Source organism: Chelonia mydas, chromosome 11 (assembly GCF_015237465.2).
Source record: "Chelonia mydas isolate rCheMyd1 chromosome 11, rCheMyd1.pri.v2, whole genome shotgun sequence".
Lineage (NCBI taxonomy): Eukaryota > Metazoa > Chordata > Testudines > Cheloniidae > Chelonia > Chelonia mydas.
The window spans coordinates 34,351,437-34,372,333 of NC_051251.2; the positions used below are offsets into that span (position 1 = coordinate 34,351,437).

Below are 20,897 nucleotides of genomic sequence, written 5' to 3' on the forward strand. Positions count from 1 at the left end.
ACACATTCAAAATCAGCTGAAGGCAAATAATGCACAACAAAACAAAGCTGATTGTTTTAAAAAATACTGTAATGTAGTGGAAGACTGAGTCACAGCTACTGTATGCCTGATTCACGGCTCTCTTTAGATAGCAGCAGTATAACCTTTAAAATAATTTGCAAACCAAAAGTTTGCAAATGACAGAACTATTTTGTTCCGCCTTGAAAAGAGCTGAGAATGCATACAGTGTGAGTCAGGTAGCTACAGCTTTCTTCTTGTATGTTTTCACCAGAAATACTTGTATTGTTTAATTGGATCCTAGTCTTTGTTTGGAATTCTGAAAGCATAAAGACTGGATCCTCCAGTGCAGCTGTATCAGTACAGGATAAACAAGGGGAAGAGGTGAAGGTGGATTAATTCCACCTTTGGTTTGCCATTGATCCTGAGATTGGCCAAGGACCGGTTTGGCCCCCAGTATAATTTTGAGCAGCCTTGGAGTGTACTAAATTAGTTTCAACTGCCTCTAGACCCAACGGGCTATTCTGGCAGCAGAGGATCACCAAAGTGTAGAGATGCACTGGATTAACCCCATTTCTCCTGGAAATAGTCCCTTCACCAAAGGTTAGGAATGGGAGCAGTATACAACTGCAGCAATCAGGATTCCTTCTCCTCACAGGGAATCTACAGCTAGCTGGTTAAGCCAGTTTTATGGCCCCACTGAAGCACCAAGAATCTGGCCCTGAATTCCTAAATGTTGGATCAAAAATAATTCCTATTTCACTCTATGGCAAACTGCTATTTTGCAAAGTTAGTTGCTCCTGAATATCTTGTTATATTCTGGTTCTGCTCCTCATTCCTGGGACTCACTCATTCTCAGCAAGTAGCTTGAGTTTGGAGATATATAAAAAGCACACACACAGTGCTATTGTTCCTCCATGGGAGGATTGCAGAACATTTTGGATATGCAGCCCTAGGAAAGGAGGAAGAGGGGGAAAGCAGGTAACAGCATAGGAATGCTGCAGAGAATGCCAGCTTGGAACTATAAACTCACATTGTGTTTCAAAGTTATCAGTCAGAGACTCATTGCTCTAATCATTAAACTCAATATTTCTCCATTTAAGTCATAGATTCATAGATATTAAGGTCAGAAGGGACCATTATGATCATCTAGTCTGACCTCCTGCACAACGCAGGCCACAGAATCTCACCCACCCACTCCTGCAAAAAACCTCTCACCTATGTCTGAGCCATTGAAGTCCTCAAATCGTGGTTTAAAGACTTCAAGGAGCAGAGAATCCTCCAGCAAGTGACCCATGCTGCAGAGGAAGGCGAAAAACCTCCAGGGCCTCTTCCAGTCTGCCCTGGAGGAAAATTCCTTCCCGACCCCAAATATGGTGATCAGCTAAACCCTGAGCATATGGGCAAGATTCACCAGCCAGATACCCAGGAAAGAATTCTCTGTAGTAACTCAGATCCCACCCCATTTAACATCCCATCACAGGCCATTGGGCCTATTTACCATGAATGTTTAAAGATCAATTAATTGCCAAAATCATGTTATCCCATCCTACCATCTCCTCCATAAACTTATCGAGTTTAATCTTAAAGCCAGATAGGTCTTTTGCCCCCCCTGCTTCCCTTGGAAGGCTATTCCAGAACTTCACTCCTCTGATGGTTAGAAACCTTCGTCTAATTTCAAGTCTAAACTTCCTAATGATCAGTTTATATCCATTTGTTCTTGTGTCCACATTGGTACTGAGCTTAAATAATTCCTCTCCCTCTCCGGTATTTATCCCTCTGATATATTTATAGAGAGAAATCATATCTCCCCCTCTACCTTCTTTTAGTTAGGCTAAACAAGCCAAGCTCCTTGAGTCTCCTTTCATAAGACACATTTTCCATTCCTCGGATCATCCTTATCTGTACCTGTTCCAGTTTGAATTCATCCTTCTTAAACATGGGAGACCAGAACTGCACACAGTATTCCAGGTGAGGTCTCATCAGTGCCTTGTATAATGGTACTAAAACCTCCTTATCTCTACTGGAAATACCTCGCCTGATGCATTAGCTTTTTTCACGGCCATATCACATTGGCGGCTCATAGTCATCCTATGATCAACCAATACTCCAAGGTGCTTCTCCTCCTCCGTTACTTCTAATTGATGCTTCCCCTGCTTAGAACTATAATTCTTGTTATTAATCCCTAAATGCATAACCTTACACTTCTCACTATTAAATTTCATCCTATTACTATTACTCCAGTTTACAACGTCATCCAAATCTTCCTGTATGATATCCCGGTCTCTCTCTAAATTGGCAATACCTGCCAGCTTTGTATCATCCGCAAACTTTATTAGCACACTCCCACTTTTTGTGCCGAGGTCAGTAATAAAAAGATTAAATAAGATTGGTCCCAAAACTGATCCCTGAGGAACTCCACTGGTAACCTCCCTCCAGCCTGACAGTTCACCTTTCAGTAGGACCCGCTGTAGTCTCCCTGTTAACCATTTCCTTATCCACCTTTCAGTTTTCATATTGATCCCCATCTTTTCCAATTTAACTAATAATTTCCCATGTGGCACCGTATCAAACGCCTTACTGAAATCTAGGTAAATTAGATCCACTGCGTTTCCTTTGTCTAAAAAATCTGTTACTTTCTCAAACAAGGAGATCAGGTTGATTTGGCACAATCTACCTTTTGTAAAATTGTGATGTATTTTGTCCCATTTACCATTGACCTCAATGTCCTTAACTACTTTCTCCTTCAAAATTTTTTCCAAGACCTTGCATACTACAGATGTCAAACTAACAGGCCTGTAGTTACCCAGATCACTTTTTTTCCCTTTCTTCAAAATAGGAACTATGTTAGCAATTCTCCATATGGTACAACCCCTGAGTTTACAGATTCATTAAAAATTCTTGCTAATGGGCTGCAATTTCAGGTGCCAATTCCTTTAATATTCTTGGATGACGATTATCTGGGCCCCCCCGATTCAGTCCCATTAAGCTGTTTGAGTTTCGCTTCTACCTCAGATATGGTAATATTTACCTCCATATCCTCATTCCCATTTGTCATGCTACCATTATCCCTAAGATCCTCTTTAGCCTTATTAAAGACTGAGGCAAAGTATTTGTTTAGATATTGGGCCACTGTTAGACTCATGGTTTCTTGTGATTGGATGAAGATGAAACTTTGTTAGAGAAGACCTTGGAAATTATAGTATATCTGGATTAATTTATAGTCTGTTTGCACTGGGACAGTTGGAATTTTGGCAGTTTCACAAAGAACCTCCTAGATCCCAGGAGAGTAACATACCTTTTCTATATCTATAATTGGGGCTCATATTCCATCTGAAGTCTGTTTTCAAATCTAGATCTTATTGTCAGTATCATATGCCTATCTTTCCAACCAAAATAACTCTCTTAGCTGAATCCCATGATATTTCTGCTTGCACCTAGTTCTGCAGTTGAGGTACTGATAGTCCTTAATCAAAAGGAAATAGCATCCAGGATCACTACGTTGGTGATAAGCCTTCTGCATGGCCACACCTGCCTTTCTCAATGTATGAGAACTATATATTGTCTAGGCAATGTTAGAATTCAGCTGTCTGAACTAGGAAGGTCCCAAAGATCTCCCCAGTGCAGGAGGAACTTTGCATTATATTAGAGCAGCTACCCCACTTGCCTGTCCTGTTGCCATAGGCAAAAAGTACAACTTAAAGCAAGCCTGAGGATGATCCAAGGGAATGGACCAGCACAGATTGGCCCAGGAATGGGGTAGTGGAAAGGTGGCTTAAAGCCATCTTTTCATACACCTTCCTGAACTGTGTCATGCACCCCTGAGCCAGAGTTCAGGATCTGGTCCATATACATCAATCTTATACATCTTAGATATCAAGCTGACATCTCTCCTGAATAGAGTGGCACACTGCACAACCAGTATACATGGACTTCCACATCCTGCTAGGTCTCATATAATTTTTGTTGCATAGAGCTCTGTGTTAAATTGATTCATGGTATATTTTATAGTCTGAAAACCTTGACAGACGCTTAGAATTGCAATAGGATAAAATTTCCTTACTTATATTACTATTATTAAAAATGTCACAGACACCAGAGCTCTTTCTATCTGAGTCCTAAGCCATCTTTACAAGGAAAGAGACAAAGAAGAACTGTAACAGTAGTTTACTTCAAATACGATGAAAATAGGATTTGTGCAATACTGTGTTTCATATTCTTCTGCAAACAGAAAAAAATTGCTTTCTTGTAGAATCGCCACAAACATGCAAAATACTAATGAGATTATCCTGTGTGTTTTTTCAGAGAGGAAGGAGCAGAGCAGGTTGGCACAAATGAGTTTTGAAAGGGGGAAATTTGCAGAGATACAATCACATTGATTTGAATGAAAATCAGCAGAGAACCCTCTAACAAATAAATACTCTGAAAATGGTGCACACTCCAAAGTCCAGGAACATCTCAAGGTAAATGTTTTCATAATGTGTGGTTTAGTATGAGCATTGTTTACAAGGCAACTGGGTAAAAGACAAAGGCAGGGAGACAGAGAGAAGGTATTTGTCTATCCTTGATCTGAAACAACCACCTTTGTAGATTAAAATAATGGGTTTTTCTTTTGTCAGATGCTTTATAGGTTTTTTATGTAAAGTGCTATTGATCTAAAAGCAACTTCGGCAACACATATTTCACTTGACTACTAGCTGACTGCCCCCAAATACCTGCATCATCATAGACCCCTAGAAGACACCATGAACCTGAACTTGAAACACCTGAATGCCAACACCCACAAATACAGTCAAGTCAATGAGAACTGTGGGTATTTAGTATCTCTGGAAATCAGACCCTGTGTCTTTAAATCAGTGATGGCTACCCCCACGTCCCTGAGGAGGTGGTACTTCTGGGAACAGAATCAGGCAGTGGCTGTGTCCTATACTAATACTTTTAAAGAGCCCAACATTTTTTAGTATTGTCAAGGGTCCAGGCACACCAGAGAAGCAGGACCTTATTTCTGAGTCAAGGCCCTCTGATTTGTTTGGCATTCTTGTGTGGCAGGCTGGAGATTCTGTGGTGGCTTCACTTAAATTTAATGTGGGTGATTTTTATTGAATTAAATAAAAACAAAAATACGATCCATGTAATAGCTCCTATGTTGGTTGTTTTGGTATTAAATTCACTTTGGTTTTGGTGTCCCTGTATTTCCAGTTTTCAGTGTGCTGCAGATTTTTGTATTGACTATGTATCGCTACATCATTGAAGTTGCAAGGGGAAAAGTTAAGGTTTGGGTAGTGAGAGATTTCAGCACCCAAGGATGTTTGGGAGGTAGTTTGGGATTCTGGGTTAAATGCTCTTAGCTGGAAGCTTTGCTCAAAATATCAACATTGACACAGTTAACAATATTGACATTTTAAACAATCATCTGGTGGTTTCAGTGACAGCTTTTCTTTGCTGAAGACACCCATACCCTCATATTCTTTTGCTGGATAATACATCAGTGCTACAGTACAGGGCATCATCAGAAGAAATTATAATATGGCCCTCTAACACTGGATCTAGTTGATGAAATAGTAGAACATACAAGGCTGCTTACTAAGTTTCCCCTCTGTGAATTTTATTCTATCGTTACTTTGACATTTTTGATGCTGAGCTTCGTTTCAGACTGTTAACCTGTGAGGTGAGCTTGAGCAATGAGACTTCACTGTGGTTCCAGAACGCAAAAAGGTGTGAAAATTGAAATGAAAAAGTGGTGCAGTACTAGTAGCTTATTGGGGTAGCTTTAACTTGTTTGCCTGTGGAAATGCAGAGGGTCAAACAGATTTTTATGGCAGGTGCTGAGTGGAATTCTGGTTCCCAGTTCATGAAATTTCCATTTAACTTTTAAACATGTTTACATAATGTGCATTGTTTCCTAACAGTAACATAACTGAACATTTTTGAAATTAAAATATATATAGAAAAACAGAGACCAAAAATCAAGCTCCATAAAATAAACAACATTTGCAGCTATAACTTCAGAAACAATCTCTCAAATGTGGAGTCACCCCAAAGCAGACTCTATAATTATGGACTAACAATCAAATCTTGTACTGATACTAACTGCAATGGCAGCTGTGGACCTTCCAAAGAGCAGCTGCAGTGTAGTACTTCTGGGTTAAATAGGCCATTTTGTGTGGACTAAATCCAATTTCACATTTATTATCCACTATAAACTGTGCAGCCACCTATGTAGCTCCTAGTCAGGACTAAGTTACTTTGGCTGTACAGAAAGCATAAAGAGTATATCCAGGATCTCTATAAGTTACTTCACAACCGATACCAATGCATTGTTCTGCAAAGCTGATCAAGTCAGAGCAAGAAGTTACTCCAGTCTCCGAGCCACACTGAAAGCGAAAGTAAGAAGCAATATACAGCAGCAGCCTCAAAGACATCAGCCACAGCCAATCCTCCTATGTTTACTGAAAATGCACTGTGGTGCTATACTGGTGAATACATGTGTCTAGGGAATACACGTGTGTGATGCAATGCATGCTGTTGGTAGACACCGATTAGTTCTTGGACAATGTAGTGTGTGGTGACCTACACCTATGAAACTGTTGAAACTCGGAAGACCTTTGTCCATGTGTTCACTTGTGATAAGATATGTCTGCAAATATTGTAAGGTCCCACTGTATACAATGTGATCCAGCTACCTAGTATTTTCCCTCCCTCTCTTGTGTGTGTCTTTGGTGAGGGGGCTTCCTACTATGGTCAGTGGAACTTGCATATATATGATGCACTTAGATCTGGGTTCACAGCTGCACTTCTGATTGGTTTGATGTGTGTTCCTTTCAGGGTGAGTTGGCCACTCCAACAATGAGCTAGTCTCTTCCACTGCTACTCTTAGCTCTTTGTTGCTTGGTTAGGCAGGTTCATACTTGGCCTGGAAGCTGGTCTGATATATACATGGAGAGGTATTCAGATAAATCTAATTTATATGGAATGCTATAAAGCTGGTCCCTAAAACAAATTAAACTCAGTACAATAGAAACACCACCACTATCCCCTTTCCTGTGTATGAGATCACATAGTGCAGAGTGATAATGTTACAAACATATACTATCCAAGCTGTCATTCTAAAGCTTGTGTAATAACATCTAATGCTTAAGGTCACAGCTACAAGCTTCTAAAGCAATGGCTCTACCCTGATGTCTCTCTTTAAATCTGCTACTTTATTTGCCCCATCTGAGCCTCTTTTTGAAGAATGAGCGGAGAAGAAAGAATTTATTATGGGTATGGGAAAAACTCTCTGCATATGAGAGTGAAATGATTGCAATTAGACTGGAAACAAATAAAAGTGGACATGATACAAATATATAAAATGGTATCAAAAACATAGAATCAGAGAACTGGAAGGGACCTCGAGAGGTCTAGTCCAGTCCCCTGCACGCAAGGCAGGACTAAGTATTAGATAGATCAGGAGCTTCTATTTTCCCTGTTTCATAACACAAGAACAAAGGTGGCATTCAATGAAACTGAAGGGAAACAGATTCAAAACTGATAAAAGGAAAAACTCATTCATGCAATGCCTAATTAGAACATGGAACTCCTTTCCATCGGGTGTTTTCATAGCAAAGACGATAGAAACTTCGAAAAAAATGTTGGCCATTGACATGAATAACAACATCTACAGTTATAATAATTAATGCTAGAAACAGTACTTAAGGGATATAAAACTGCATGCTTCAGGTTTTACACCAGTCTCTAACTAAGAGGGATTAAGATGAAATCTTCATAGAGGTCAGACTACCCCTCATCTGCCTGCTGTGAGTTTCTTGTTCCTTCTTCTGAAGCTTCGGGTACTGCTGCTTTCAGAGACGAGATACTGCATTAGGTGGATCCTGGGCAGAAGCTAATAACTTCATAAGCACCAGTTATCTTAACACCACCTTATCATGGAAGGATTTATTTCAGTAATTCTGCCATTTATTGGGAATCATTGCACTGTTATGTGTGTCATTTAAAAACCCTGCCCACTACTTGCACAATGGTTGAAATTCCCTTCTCCAGCTCAAAATCTGAATAATTGCGCTACCTGTGGAGCACAAAGCAAGGGTTGGGAGGAATAAAATACAGCTCCCTGCACATAACGCATGTAGGCGGTGGGGATGCAGTGTATGTATAGCTCCTGTCTCGCCACTCATGCAGCCTGTAGGCTAACACAGCAACCACTGATTCTCTGTACCTGCAGCAAGGAAGGTTTAGGCTACTGGATCAGTATAAGTTGCAGATCCCAGGGCCTCTCCGCAGCCTACCTCAAACCTCTTCTATGAACCATCTTGATCAAGGGTAGTGCAGTTTCTCAATCCAGAGTATACTGGGATGAAAAAGACTCCTCTGTGACCATCCTGCCTGTAGTCCCCCCATTCATACTTGAGTGGCACTTAACTGGTAGAGAGGGTCTTGCACCAACCATTAGCCTCACCCATGGATTTACCCACTAAGAAAACAATTGCTACTGGCTGTGCTTTTCTCTGTCTCTTAAGATCAGATATATCCAAAAATACTCATCAGGTCCAGAGTTCTGGTAGAAAGACTAATCTTGAAGATAATTTAATTTTTTGTTCCCTTTTCTCCCTCATTTAGACATCCAGTTAGCAGGAATGCCTGGAAAGGAGATAAGTTTCTATATTCCACAAAAAATCCTCATAATAAACTCAATTTAATGAAAACTTTTTAAAACAACGTTTTGTTTTGTAAATGCTGAGGAACTTGATGATTCAGGGGAGTAGAAATGATATTGACCATCACCTCTAAATAACTAGTTTGACCCCAGTGCAGCTCAGTATGACTGAAAGTTTTTTATCTCCTAACCATTCTGTGTCCTGTGTGAAATACGTCAGTGATTTCAGTCCCATTCCTACTGAACTACTGTACATAGCCCAAAAAATCAGTCAAACCACAGAGGAGGAGACGAAGGAGAAGAAGGAAAAGAAAGAGGGAACCCACTCCCCATCCTAACTACTATCAGCAAAGGTGCCAAGAATTGAATGTGAATGGATATTGAGCTAAAGCTGATCCTTGTAGCTCAAGGCTCAGTGATGTGGAGATAGTTACAGCGTATCATCACCGTGAAGTGGGGATAGGCCGAAGTCTGAAGTACAAGTGGTTGTACTGTACCTATTCTGTGGAGAAAGGCTGCTCATATCCATTGCTTTCAATCCAGAACATTGCATGATATTCTAATGTACACACACACTTATAAGTAGCTTTTAGAATGTTTTGAAAAACAGTTACAGAAAGGTTTTCTTGTTGTTTTTCTGGGAGAGCTGGAGAAGGGATGAAAGTATAAGACTTCCTTTATCCAACTGCAGCCATATGATGTTGCCTATTTTACTAAGAACTCCTGTCATGATATTGGTATATTTCCACTTTCTTTTCCTTTTTTTGTCAGTTCTGAATCCTGCAGTTGGATCCCTTCTGATATATCCTGGCACCAATGCCAAGTCCCATTGACTACACTGAGGCCCACGCATGTGTAAGGGTCTGCCCTCATGGACCTATTGTGCCTACCTTGTTTAAATTGACTGATCAATTCTGGGCATATAAGAAGTGAATAGGTGATCAAATGTCTGCTGGAGCTGAAGCAGAATGCATATACCTATTATTCAAAAATGCCGTGACATTTCTGACTAGGTTCAGGACACCAAGTTAAGTTAATACTTAACTTAAACAATATTTTGGTACATTTTATTTTTCTAAGTGTTGAAAAAGAGCACTTAAAAATGTAGAGGTCTGGAAACCATTAATTTGGAACCTCGGTGAGTTTTGGAATCACAAATATTTTTATTCTGCAGTCAGCTCTAGCACACTGGATAACTCAAATTAGATGAATGCCAAGTACTTCTTGTTGTTTGTAACATCAAGACAACTGTCTGAAACCACGCTTTCCTCCTATCATCTTTTTAGTCATTATTACATCCTTCATTGATACTTTCTAGCCATAAAATATCTGCATCTATGTAAAGTAGTTAAAGAGCTCCTGTACGTCATACTAATAAGCAGACTTTTTAGGCTATATTTTTAGTTATATCCTACTGTTGTCTGCAGAACACATGCCAAAATAGTATGCAATGACAATATACTTTGATTAACATATGCCCATCCTCAATCTCTGTATAATTTATAGTTTTTTATGTCAAAAACTTTACAGCGTTATCACTTCAAGTCATATTTTACTGCTGTCAAGGATGCTTTATGTAATAATAACTTAAACTGTAAAATGGAGTCCTCAAAGGAAAAGCTGTCAAACACTTCCACTGCAAATAACTTTATTAAAACAAAAATTGATAATCTGTATAAACAATATCTTTCCTTCCAATGTGTCTAATACAGATCATATACTCTAGTTAGCCAGTTGGGGAGAAGAAGTTATAAACAGTAAGAAACCTATTGTACTAGATTGCTATGAACTCAGAGTATAATTTATTAATTTAAACAACTGCTAATGCCTCACGGGCAACTTTGAAAAACATTCTATTTGGAAATGATGCTGCTTGTGATTTTTTTTCTGCATTTATCTACCCAAGATTTTTATTAATGAGGACATTTGCATTAAAATGGAATTTAGGGGCTAATCTCAAAGCCTTACTCCCATGAGTCGTTCCAGTGACTTATGGGACTACTCATGTAAGTAAGAGATACATGTTTGGGCCCTTAGTTTTTATGAGTTCATCTCCTCTTCTAATCATTCCCTAAAAAATTGTAATCCTTTTGGTGACCTCATAATTGTCTCTTTTGGAACAGACAACATGGGTGAGGTAATATATATATTTTATTGGACCAACTTCTGTTGGTGAAAGAAAAAAGCTTTCGAGCTATGCAGAGCTCTTCTTCAGGTTATTTTGGAACAAATGATTAGGACTTAAGAAACAATGATTGTATTATGCAAAGGCCTTTATTAACAAAGAATCAGGAAAGGGAAATAAAGAAAATATATGCTATATTAGCAGAATTATTTCTGATAAAAATACCTTTCAGATTTCTATCACATGCAAGCATGATGATCAGCAGTAAATTTTCAAAATCTTTGAGGTTTTGGGTAAATTGGAGTAAATCCTTCTACCTTAATTAATAAAGATGTCATCCCAAATTCATACCATTAAAATTGTTACGACACACTATCAGGTATATTCTCCTCCCCCATCATATATACTGTAGAGGGAAATGTACATGATGGTGATAGCAATGTAACTGATTAATGGAACTATATGGTCATTTAGTCTTTGTCATGCATCTTTTGACCACCTCACCTGCATTCTGCCCACTAATCCATCATCCCAGGATTTATTTCAGTATTCAAAACCTCTGTGCAGCTTCAGACAGCTTCCATTTTTCCAAAACCAGCCTGCTACAAAAATGTTTTCCTCAAACCAAAAAATTCAGTCTTGCATAATTGACAGGCTTCAAGTCATAAATCTTGCAACTCTTCTGAGCTAGAAGTGTGGCGTTCATACCAATGGAAGCTGGAGAATCACCAATATATTGTGTTTGTACAGAAGTATACTGTGTGTGGCTATACAACATATATATACATATATGCATTTTCTTAATTAGCATATAGATTAAATCAAACCTTAAAGCCCTGAGTATTTCACTTGTACTACTCACAAGAATAAGTTACATGCCTAACTGTTCACAGGATTGACCACTTTAAAAAAATAAACTCCGCATAATACAAAATGAGCAGTCATCAGAACCATCAATTCTGCACCCTACCTTGCTGCCCGCTTCAGAAACTTGAAAAAGGTCGTCGTAAGCTTTTACTGATATATATGTGTGTGTGTGTGTGTGTGTATATATATATATATATATATATATATATGCTAGAAAGGATTAGATTTGTAGCAGTAAATGTTAATAATGCTAGTAAACTTTGATTTCATCATACACACACACACACACACAAATATTTCCATTGATAATAATCATAATTTACAGATAGGCAAAGTAAGAAAACATGTGTTTCAGAACTTTAGGGTATTTACTTTGCATATATTTGACTCATGATGTGATTATGACAATTTGTGTTTTAATGGTTATAAATCTTTAACTTTTTAAATCTCAATATCTATTGTTATTAAATTATTGTCTGTCCCCCACCCCATAATTTCCCACAACTGTACAAATTTAAATTGAAAAACATGCTTAAAAATTAACATGCTATCCCTCAAATTATTTTAAAAATTGAATTCTGACAAGCTTATTTATGTATAAAATACGTGCATACACTTTTTATGAAAACTAAAATAGAACATTTCAGCCGCTAATAAGCAATATAATATTAATCTGAGAGTAACTACACCCAGCATAATATTGAACATGTTTTTATACTACATTTTAATTTTACAAAACACTATTGCTAGTTAGGATTTTTTAAAATATTTTCAAACTTTTCTTATAGTGAGGACTTACAGATAATATAGAAAGAATGCCAAAAAGTATATATGTGTAATAAATAGATTTGCCACCAGGTTGTCACAAAGTTATTGAAATGGTCTCCCAAAAATGGTCCAATCCTGGATTATTTTTTTTTCCACATCCAAAGATTGCACTGAAGTTGGTGGGAATTGTAGATGAACTAAGAATGCAGTACTGGGCTCCAAATGATTGTTGCAGGCTTGTAAATAGCATGGGGTCAGAGACTATAATAGATTTCTGTGGGGATTTCTTAAGAACTAATGGGCTGTTTTGCCTAGAAATCAATGGCTCAGTACAGCCTGGGTGCAATAACAATCCCTTAATTCTCTGTATTTAAGTTCCAAAAGTTGGGCCCAAATGTGCAAAGGTTTATTGAAGTGTATTAGTGCTCCTGGTAAATTATTTTGCCCAGTAGTAAATCTTTGAAGGATTTAGGTTCTAATTTGTTAAAAACACTATTTGTGGCTTTCTAAAGGGACTGATTCTGCAAACCCATGGCTGAGCATTAGCTCTACGGACATGGATATCACTTTTAAGTTTAAAGTGACTAATCATGAAAGTATGGTTACTCTTGTGCATAACTGTTTACAGTGTCTTCCCTACATATAAATTATATGTTGCAAACTGAAAAAAATTAAGTAAGATGTGGAAAAGAAAATAAACATTTGCCTTGTTTATGTTTTACTCTTAATGTTCTATAATAAGTCAGGTTGCATAATATCGTAATTCAGCATTTCAGAAGTGTGTTATTTTTAAAAAAGTATCTGATAGTTTATTAATAATTTAAGTAAATCCCTCTTTCTCTCCCTGCCCCCTAATCATTTTTGAAAACGGAAGTAGGAAGAACGCCTCTGAGTGATCAAACCCTAAAGCCAGCGTTTTGCTCTGTCGGCTATGATCTCCTCAAAGTTAGCTATGGTGTTTCACACTTCCAATGATACTTTTATTTTATGTTTAATGTTAACATACGCAGATTAAAAATTTCCACAAGACACAGAAGGCCAGATCCTCAATGAAATAAACTGAGCAAAGCAGCTCTACCTTAGGTGAGGATCTCTACCAAGATCTGAACATCCCCAAAGTAAGGAAATGTTCTGATCCAGGGTTTGGGGTTGGGTCTAACTCTAGAGAGAATATGAGAATCTAAAGGGTAAGGAGAATACTTTTAAAATATCAGATGTGAATGGGTAACCTGTAAGCCATATTTTGCTCTCAATTACTTCAGGATAAATCTGGAATAACCCTATTTACTTCATTGGTGTCACTCTGGAATAATAATAACTGAGAACAGAATTTGGGTCTATGACTTTAAAGCTTGAGAGCCTCTGTCTTTGCAGTTCTTAAACTAATGCCAACAGTACTACGGCATGTCTTCAAAACTAAATTAAGCTCAACGTTTGAATATATGAGTTTCCCTTGCTTTCTCTCTTGAGTATATACACAGTGAGGGACAGAACATAGTACACCATTTTTATACATTACTCAGACCTCTTTGAAGCTAGACATTCCTGTAAATAATGCTGAGTAATCAGAAAAAAACTTAAACCTAACTATAAAGAATCATAATTATTTAGTTTTGTAGTACTCTCATATCCAGATACATCATTTTCAGAACACATAGACACATATTCATTTCATGCTTTCAACAGTAAATATATAACAGCATAGTTGTTTTACTCTTTCTTCCATATGTCAATAATAATACAAATGGTATTCTGCTCAGTCTGCATTCTTCCTTGAGGGCTGGGGAGGGAAGGGAGAGACAGAATTCCCTTCAGTTTTGATGGGACCCAAATCCTTCCTTGTTATAACGGCATCATTCTGGATTTCAGTTGTTACTCAGCATTTACAACAGCACCACTAGGAGAAGAATTTGCCTTTTTTTCACTTTTTCTCAATTATGTTTCACTTAACAAGGGCCAGATTCTGTCACCCTTAACTCAGGATGAGTAGCACTTTATTCAGATATCCTTTTTACATCAAGTTACTGCGCAAGCTGAGTGTGGGTAGCAGAGTCTAACTCTCTGGCACTTGTATGTTGTTACTGCAGTCTATGATACAAAACCATCCATAGAAACTAACTGTCTGGGCCTGAATCTCCTTTCACTTACACCAGTTTTACACTATTGAATTCAACAGAATTGCACTAGAGTTATTCCTGATTTATGCCAGTGAAAGTGAAAGAAGAGTCAGACCCTTTATTTTAGTACCATTAAAAGTTGTTGTTTTTTTTTGTACACTGGTCATATAATAAGTAAAATTGGGATTTTTCTTCCAATTCTAAAAGACAGATGTGTAGAAATGTATGATAAATACCAAAATTTGATTTTATAGGGACAGATCCTCAGATAGTATAAATCATTGTAGTTTCACTGAAGTCCATGGAGTTACACCAATTTACACCAGCTGAGGATTTTGCCCAGAGTGTCCAAGAAATTTCTTTAAAAACCCAATTACAAGCCAACTGGTCCCCCAAACACATTAAAAAAATCTAAAATAAAGAAACTTTACCATCTTTGTGATAATAAGTGACTTCCACTTTCCTCTCCTCCGACCCAAGCAGTGCCTGGGCAATTTGGGCAATATGATGCCTTTTGGTCTCTGGCCCATGAAGGAAATCACAGGTGCAAGGTTTCTGCATGACATCTGGTCTGGAGAATCCAGTCATCTCACAAAATCCATCATTGCAGTAGATGATAGCACAGTTCTGCACTCTAGCATTAGCAATGATGAATTTTTTATCTGCAATACAAGAAAGTGATGCATTTTTCAGTACTTTTTCAACATTCCATGAACTGTTGTCTGCAAGGACAGATGTTGAAGAACCTATTACCTATTTTTTGCATGTGATTTCTATGATGTAGAGATCTTCAATATAGCTTACTTGACCCAGAACTCTTAAAGAAACTTCAATAAACTTGTTATACATTAAATATGAAGATAGTTGGCTTTTAAGAAAATAAAACCAGACCCAACAAGTCCTTTTGCAAAGCTCTTGTTAAGTTCCAAATTTGTAATACATTTTTCAGTGTCACTGAAACCCAGACTATTGGCTTAGTCCTGCAAGTCTTTACTGAGGAAAACTCCTGTGAAGAGTTAGTGGGAATTTTATCTGCATGAGATCTTGCCAGTATCAAGCCCAAACCAAAGGCTGAACCCTGCACTAAAGAAGCCAGTGGGAATTTTTCCATTGACTTGAATATGAGCAGGATCAAGCCATTAATCTGGTTTTCAATTAAACTCCCAAGAAAATTATGTAATATGATCATTCAGTTGCTTGTGTAGTTGTTATAAGCTAGAGTTATTACAGAAAGGGGAAATTACAAGTCACATAGTAAAAGATCATATTGGGTCAAATTCTGGTCTCAGCTACACTTGTAAAGTGATGTGCGTAACACACACATATCTTTTGAAACTTTCATCTGAGAGTAATGTACCAAAGTTGTCTCATAACTATTCTACTTATTTCTGTTCACAATTGCACTATATACTGCTCCCATTTTACAAATGGATATTCAGCGCTGATACAATTGCTATGTTATTACCATTTATGAAGTCCTGCTTGTCTTGTTCACACAAACAAAACCCACAATTTTAATAGGATTTATCATGAGTTAAGTGAGCATTGTATGACCCTATATTAGTATTTTTAATTAAATATATTGTTTTCTAACACATCAAAACATTTGTAGAAAAAAGTGCATTTTATACATACTTTCCCCACTGTCTTCATATTATGCTGAATTTTCACAATAACCTTGTATTAGTGATTTAAAGGAGTGTATTGTTTACTAGCTTTATTCACTGCAACAGTAAGTCACACAATTCAATGGCCTGAGTCTGTAAACCCTTACTAACATAAATAGTACCCTTGATTTCAATACTTATATATGTAAAACTTGTAGGATCTGGCCTTTATTTCTTACACGAGTTACAAGAATATTAAATTTGCTGTAGATACATTTAGAGAAGGAACTGCAAAGTGTATAAGCTAAACTTAGTTTCTTTTTATAGTGCTCTGATATCTTATAAACATGCTAAATATTTAAATTAGTGCAGCTGTGTCAAACATACTGTTTCTTTGGATGCTGTTATAACATTATTTTTAAGTTTCAAGTGTTAGATGTACAGTAAATTGGAATTAAAAGAAAAATAGTGAAAGCTTCAATATCCTTGACAGGTAGTAAACTACTGCATTGGGAAGGATACATAGACTAGATCAGCAACGTCCCTGGGGATGCATTTGCATTGATTTAATAGATACTTCAAGCTTCCATAAATTAATGATAAAAAAATCACTGATAAATATGTTAAAAATGCAGTGCTAAAGGCAAGCTAATAAGAGTACTTTCCCCCTAACAATTCCTCTGGGTGTTATTTGTCTCCTCTAAATCAAAGTCTGCCTGTTCTGATTTATGTTTAAAAAAAATAGCTAGCAATGTTTTCCTTGAATATTGCATAAGCACCCCCACTGTATGATATGCTGAACAGCTGAAATGTAGGTACAGTAGCTACAACACAAAATATAATACAGTCAATAATTAAAACTGCCCCCTAAGATGAGGGGGAACTGAAAACTGTAATGTAGATCAGTAATAATATCAGCAAGGCTCTTAGGGATCCCTTCCTCACCTCCTGTTTTTCCTTTCCAACCTACAAACTTAAAACAGTCTGGAGCTGCTATGCATCTAGTCCGAAGCAGACCCAAACTATTGTATCAAAATAGAGAGAAAGAGAGAGAGAACTTACTTTGCCCTTCAAATTTTCGTATGATTGTACCCAAAAATGTATTTTGTGGTGCCACATGCCCTCTGCGAACAGGCATGTTTGTACAGATCTTCGGCTCCCTGTACACAATGACTTCTCCAATGATCTCTACACGGCTCCAGCCCAAAGCACTGAGCCAGCTACCCTTTGTGACAAATCATCCTCCTCTGGATCACAGCATCTCTTCCCATTAGCACCACTTCTAGGCACACGCTTTTCCTACTGGAATCAGATCCATCCCCGCTCCTTCCTCTGGGGGACCTCGGATGCTATTGTCTCTGGGCTGAGTAGGGGTGGGGTAAGCAGGGACAGGAGCAGGGGGAATCACAAGGGTGATCGATCTGTTTCTCTAGCACCAAACATCGTCAGTTTTCCAATGCAAATGAATGTGACCCGGGCAGTTTCCCAAGCTGTAGTGATGGTTAGAGGGATGGAAGACTATTGTTGCTCTGCTACCAGAGGGAGTGACGTCCACACCCCCCCCCCCCCCACCGCCGCCCTCCTCCGGGCTTCACCACAGAGCGCAGCAGCTCGGATTACTCAAGCGTGGCTCAGCAGGAGCCAGCCAATAAATCTCTCTAAAACTCAGCGACAAACAGCGACATCAGGCATGAGATCCACCCCGGCACCACTGCCACATGCCACATGCTCCCCCTCCCCCACAGCGCAGCAGCTGCAAGGAGCACAAGAGCCTCGGCCCTGCCAGGGGAGGAGCGCCTGTGTGGGAAAGCAACTAGCTGCCTTCCCTGCCCTTGCGAGCGCCTCCGGGGTTTGCACAACGAGCTCCGTGCGAGGGCGGCGGGGCACATCCCTGCAGATCCACGCCGGGTGGGAGGGTGGAGCCGGGGGAGCCCCTGAGCCTCCCGCCTGCAGCCACCCACAGAGGAAGCAGCGAAAACTTCTCTACGGTGGATCGTTCTAGCGGCTGCACAGCGACCCCCCTTGTGCAGCTCGCCTGGGGGGGGGGGGAGGGAAACTCGGCCAATGTCCGGGCAAGCGAGCGCCCGTTGCACCCAGGGGCGCTGGGGCCCGGCCGGGGAGAGCGGCACCTCCACCCACTTGGTTCTCCCCGCGTGCCGGATGAATGGCTGCTAGCGCGCCAGTGGAAAGCCGCGGAGCGCCGGCTGCCAGCGGGGCTGGGGCAGCCACGGGCACGGATAGGGAGGGAAGGGCAGGGTACAGGGGGCGGAGACTGCGCCTGGAGCAACCCCCAGCAGCAGGGGTAAGGGGGAGACCCGCAGCCCAGTCCCCGCAGGCCGGGAGCGTGGCCTCAAATGGCAGGCCCCCCTCCAGGCCATGGGGCAGCAGGAGGGGAAATGGGGGGGGGGGGCGCATCCTCCCCTGAGCCGGGCGCCAGCCGCGGGTTCTGCTCGGGCTGGCCCGGGGCTCTAGCGCCCTTCGGGGTGGGGGGCTCGGTCTCTCCAAGGGGGGCGCGCTGAGCTGCCCAGCGGGGCGGGCAGTCTGGTGGTGCCGGGCCTCAGCCACGATCCCACCAGACTGCCCGCCGGGGTCGCCCCAGCACCGAGAGCGCAGGCGGGCACCTTCCCGGGACAGCGGCGGCGGTGGTGGAGGGGCCCCGCTGGCTCAAGCCCGTAGCAAGGGGCAGCCGGGGGCGCTGCGCCCTCCCCTTAAGGGCACCCAGGTTTTGCAGAGCAGCTTGAGGGCTGCCCTGCCAGACGTAGGGTGACCAAAATCGGGACAGTCCCGGGTTTGGGTCTTTTTCTTATGTAGGTTCCTATTCCCCGCTGCCCCACCCCGTCCTGATTTTTCACATTTGTTGTCTGGTCACCCTATGCCAGGGGAGCGCGGGGCCGGGAGCAGGGGGATGCTAAATGCTCGGAGCTGTCTGTGGTGCTGATGCTGCTGACCAGGGACGATGAGCATCAGCCGCCGCCATCCGAGCAGCCCCCTCTGACGAGCTAGTAACGGGCAAGTTGGACAGAGTATCCCCCCGCGCGCGCACACACACACACACACCCCCAGCCCACGGTGATAGCTCTGGGAGATCCGAGGGGAAGTGTCTAGCAGACACAGGCTGTAATTCAGGCTTCCTGCACTAACAAGAAGGCAGCGCGACCCACACTCAGCGAGGGCAGGGCTAGCGCCACTGGATTGCTGTTCGCTAATACAAAGAGGTAGTTGGAGTCAGTCACGCGGTGCTGCCTGTGCCTGGAGCATCTCCGCGGGAGCACAAAGCAGATCGCTCATATCCGTTCACCAGCAATGTTTCTTTGTGAAGTCTCTGGAGGGAGTGCAGGGGAGGGCACCTGAAAACCACTCTCTGTAATGGCAATACTAACCACAGGCTATCAAGCCTGCGAAGTTCTGCCTTCCACCTGTTCGCCAGCAATACTAGCTGGTGTTTCCTTTCTCCCAAAGGCCTTTCTCAGGTGTAGCCTTTGTTACTATGCTTCATCATAGAAATGTATCATCTGAGAGCCAAATTCTGTGTTTATCTTTAAGGATGCAATTCTGGAGTCATTCCATCCGGTCACAGTCAAATAATTCTAGATTTACATCAGCGTAACTAAGGGCAGTAACTGGCTTTCACAGGTTTTTCTTGTTTGCTGGGTTGTTTCCTAACCTGTTGTTTTTTCAAAGGTGGATACAAGATAATGGAAATGAAATCATTCACCTATACAATCAGTCTTTTTAAGGATTGAATGCACTTTTGCAGGGCATTTTTATATTGCAAATGATTTATTTGAATGGAGGACTACAAGCATGATGCTTCTAAATTATCCCTGTAATTGTTTTTGTGCATTACCTATTTATAGAGACAAATGTTTCACCTATATTCAGAAATATGAAACAGGGGAATAGTAATCATATACGGCTCATTCCTCCGAAGGATAGAAGAAGTATGACATTTTTGTGGCTCTGTGACCTGTACAACAGCAGTGTAATTTATACGGTATTTCCCCTTGCTTATGTATAGTTCAGATTAGCAGATAAGGCTGCCAGCTGAATTCCCCCCCCCCCCCCCCGTACACTGGTTAGAAAGGACATACACTGCCTCAGATATGCATGCAAAGTTCCCATTTACATTAGTAGAATTTGTATGTACAGAATGAGAGCTGCATATTTATATACATAACATCTAACACCATAGCACCTAGTCCAGTTTTAACAGCTAGGATGGATCTCTTTCTGGCTTTTACCTAAAGAAACACCAAAGACATTTCTTTACCAGCAATAGAAAATGACTACCTTTAATCAATGTGAATTACATTGTTCAAAAAACAAACAAAAACAAAAAACCCAATGACCATCTCAATTTTGAGAGTCCTAATATCTAACTGTAAATCATAGTCATTGATGAACAATACTGGTCAATTGTTCAAGTATACATAATCTTTTGGAAACAGGGCAAATATATGAATCTTGTCCAGTCTCCCCTATCTGGTAATGCAGTCTAGTATTAGCAGTTGGAATGCAAGAGATTCATCTACAGATGGATTGTTCTGTCTCATTTTCATTGAATACAGTCAATGGTCTTATTTTTGCAACATCTGATTAAGACAGGGATCTGAATTAAAGTGAGTTGACTGCTGCTCACTGTAGAAAAGAGTGAGGAGGTTCTGTTGGTGGATGAAGATCCCAGAAGGATAGTAGGAGGTGGTTGACTGCATGATCTAGAGAAGGTATATATTTACCTTTCATCAAAATTATTCATACTCTCA

General features: G+C 40.4%; 1 protein-coding gene across 6 annotated transcripts in view; it reads right to left on the bottom strand.

Moving 5' to 3' along the window:
- KCNH7 (potassium voltage-gated channel subfamily H member 7) overlaps positions 1–17,639 on the bottom strand; it is a 339,118-nt gene extending 321,479 nt beyond the window's left edge. For all 6 annotated transcript variants that reach the window (XM_043525539.1, XM_043525537.1, XM_043525538.1 and 3 more), the window contains exons 1-2: positions 17,197–17,639; positions 14,959–15,189 (exon numbers count right to left, since the gene is read on the bottom strand). In XM_043525539.1, the coding sequence (XP_043381474.1) occupies positions 14,959–15,189; positions 17,197–17,272 (307 nt within the window). In that variant the 5' untranslated portion in view covers positions 17,273–17,639. The remainder of the gene's footprint in view (positions 1–14,958; positions 15,190–17,196) is intronic.
- Positions 17,640–20,897: the final 3,258 nt, after the last annotated feature.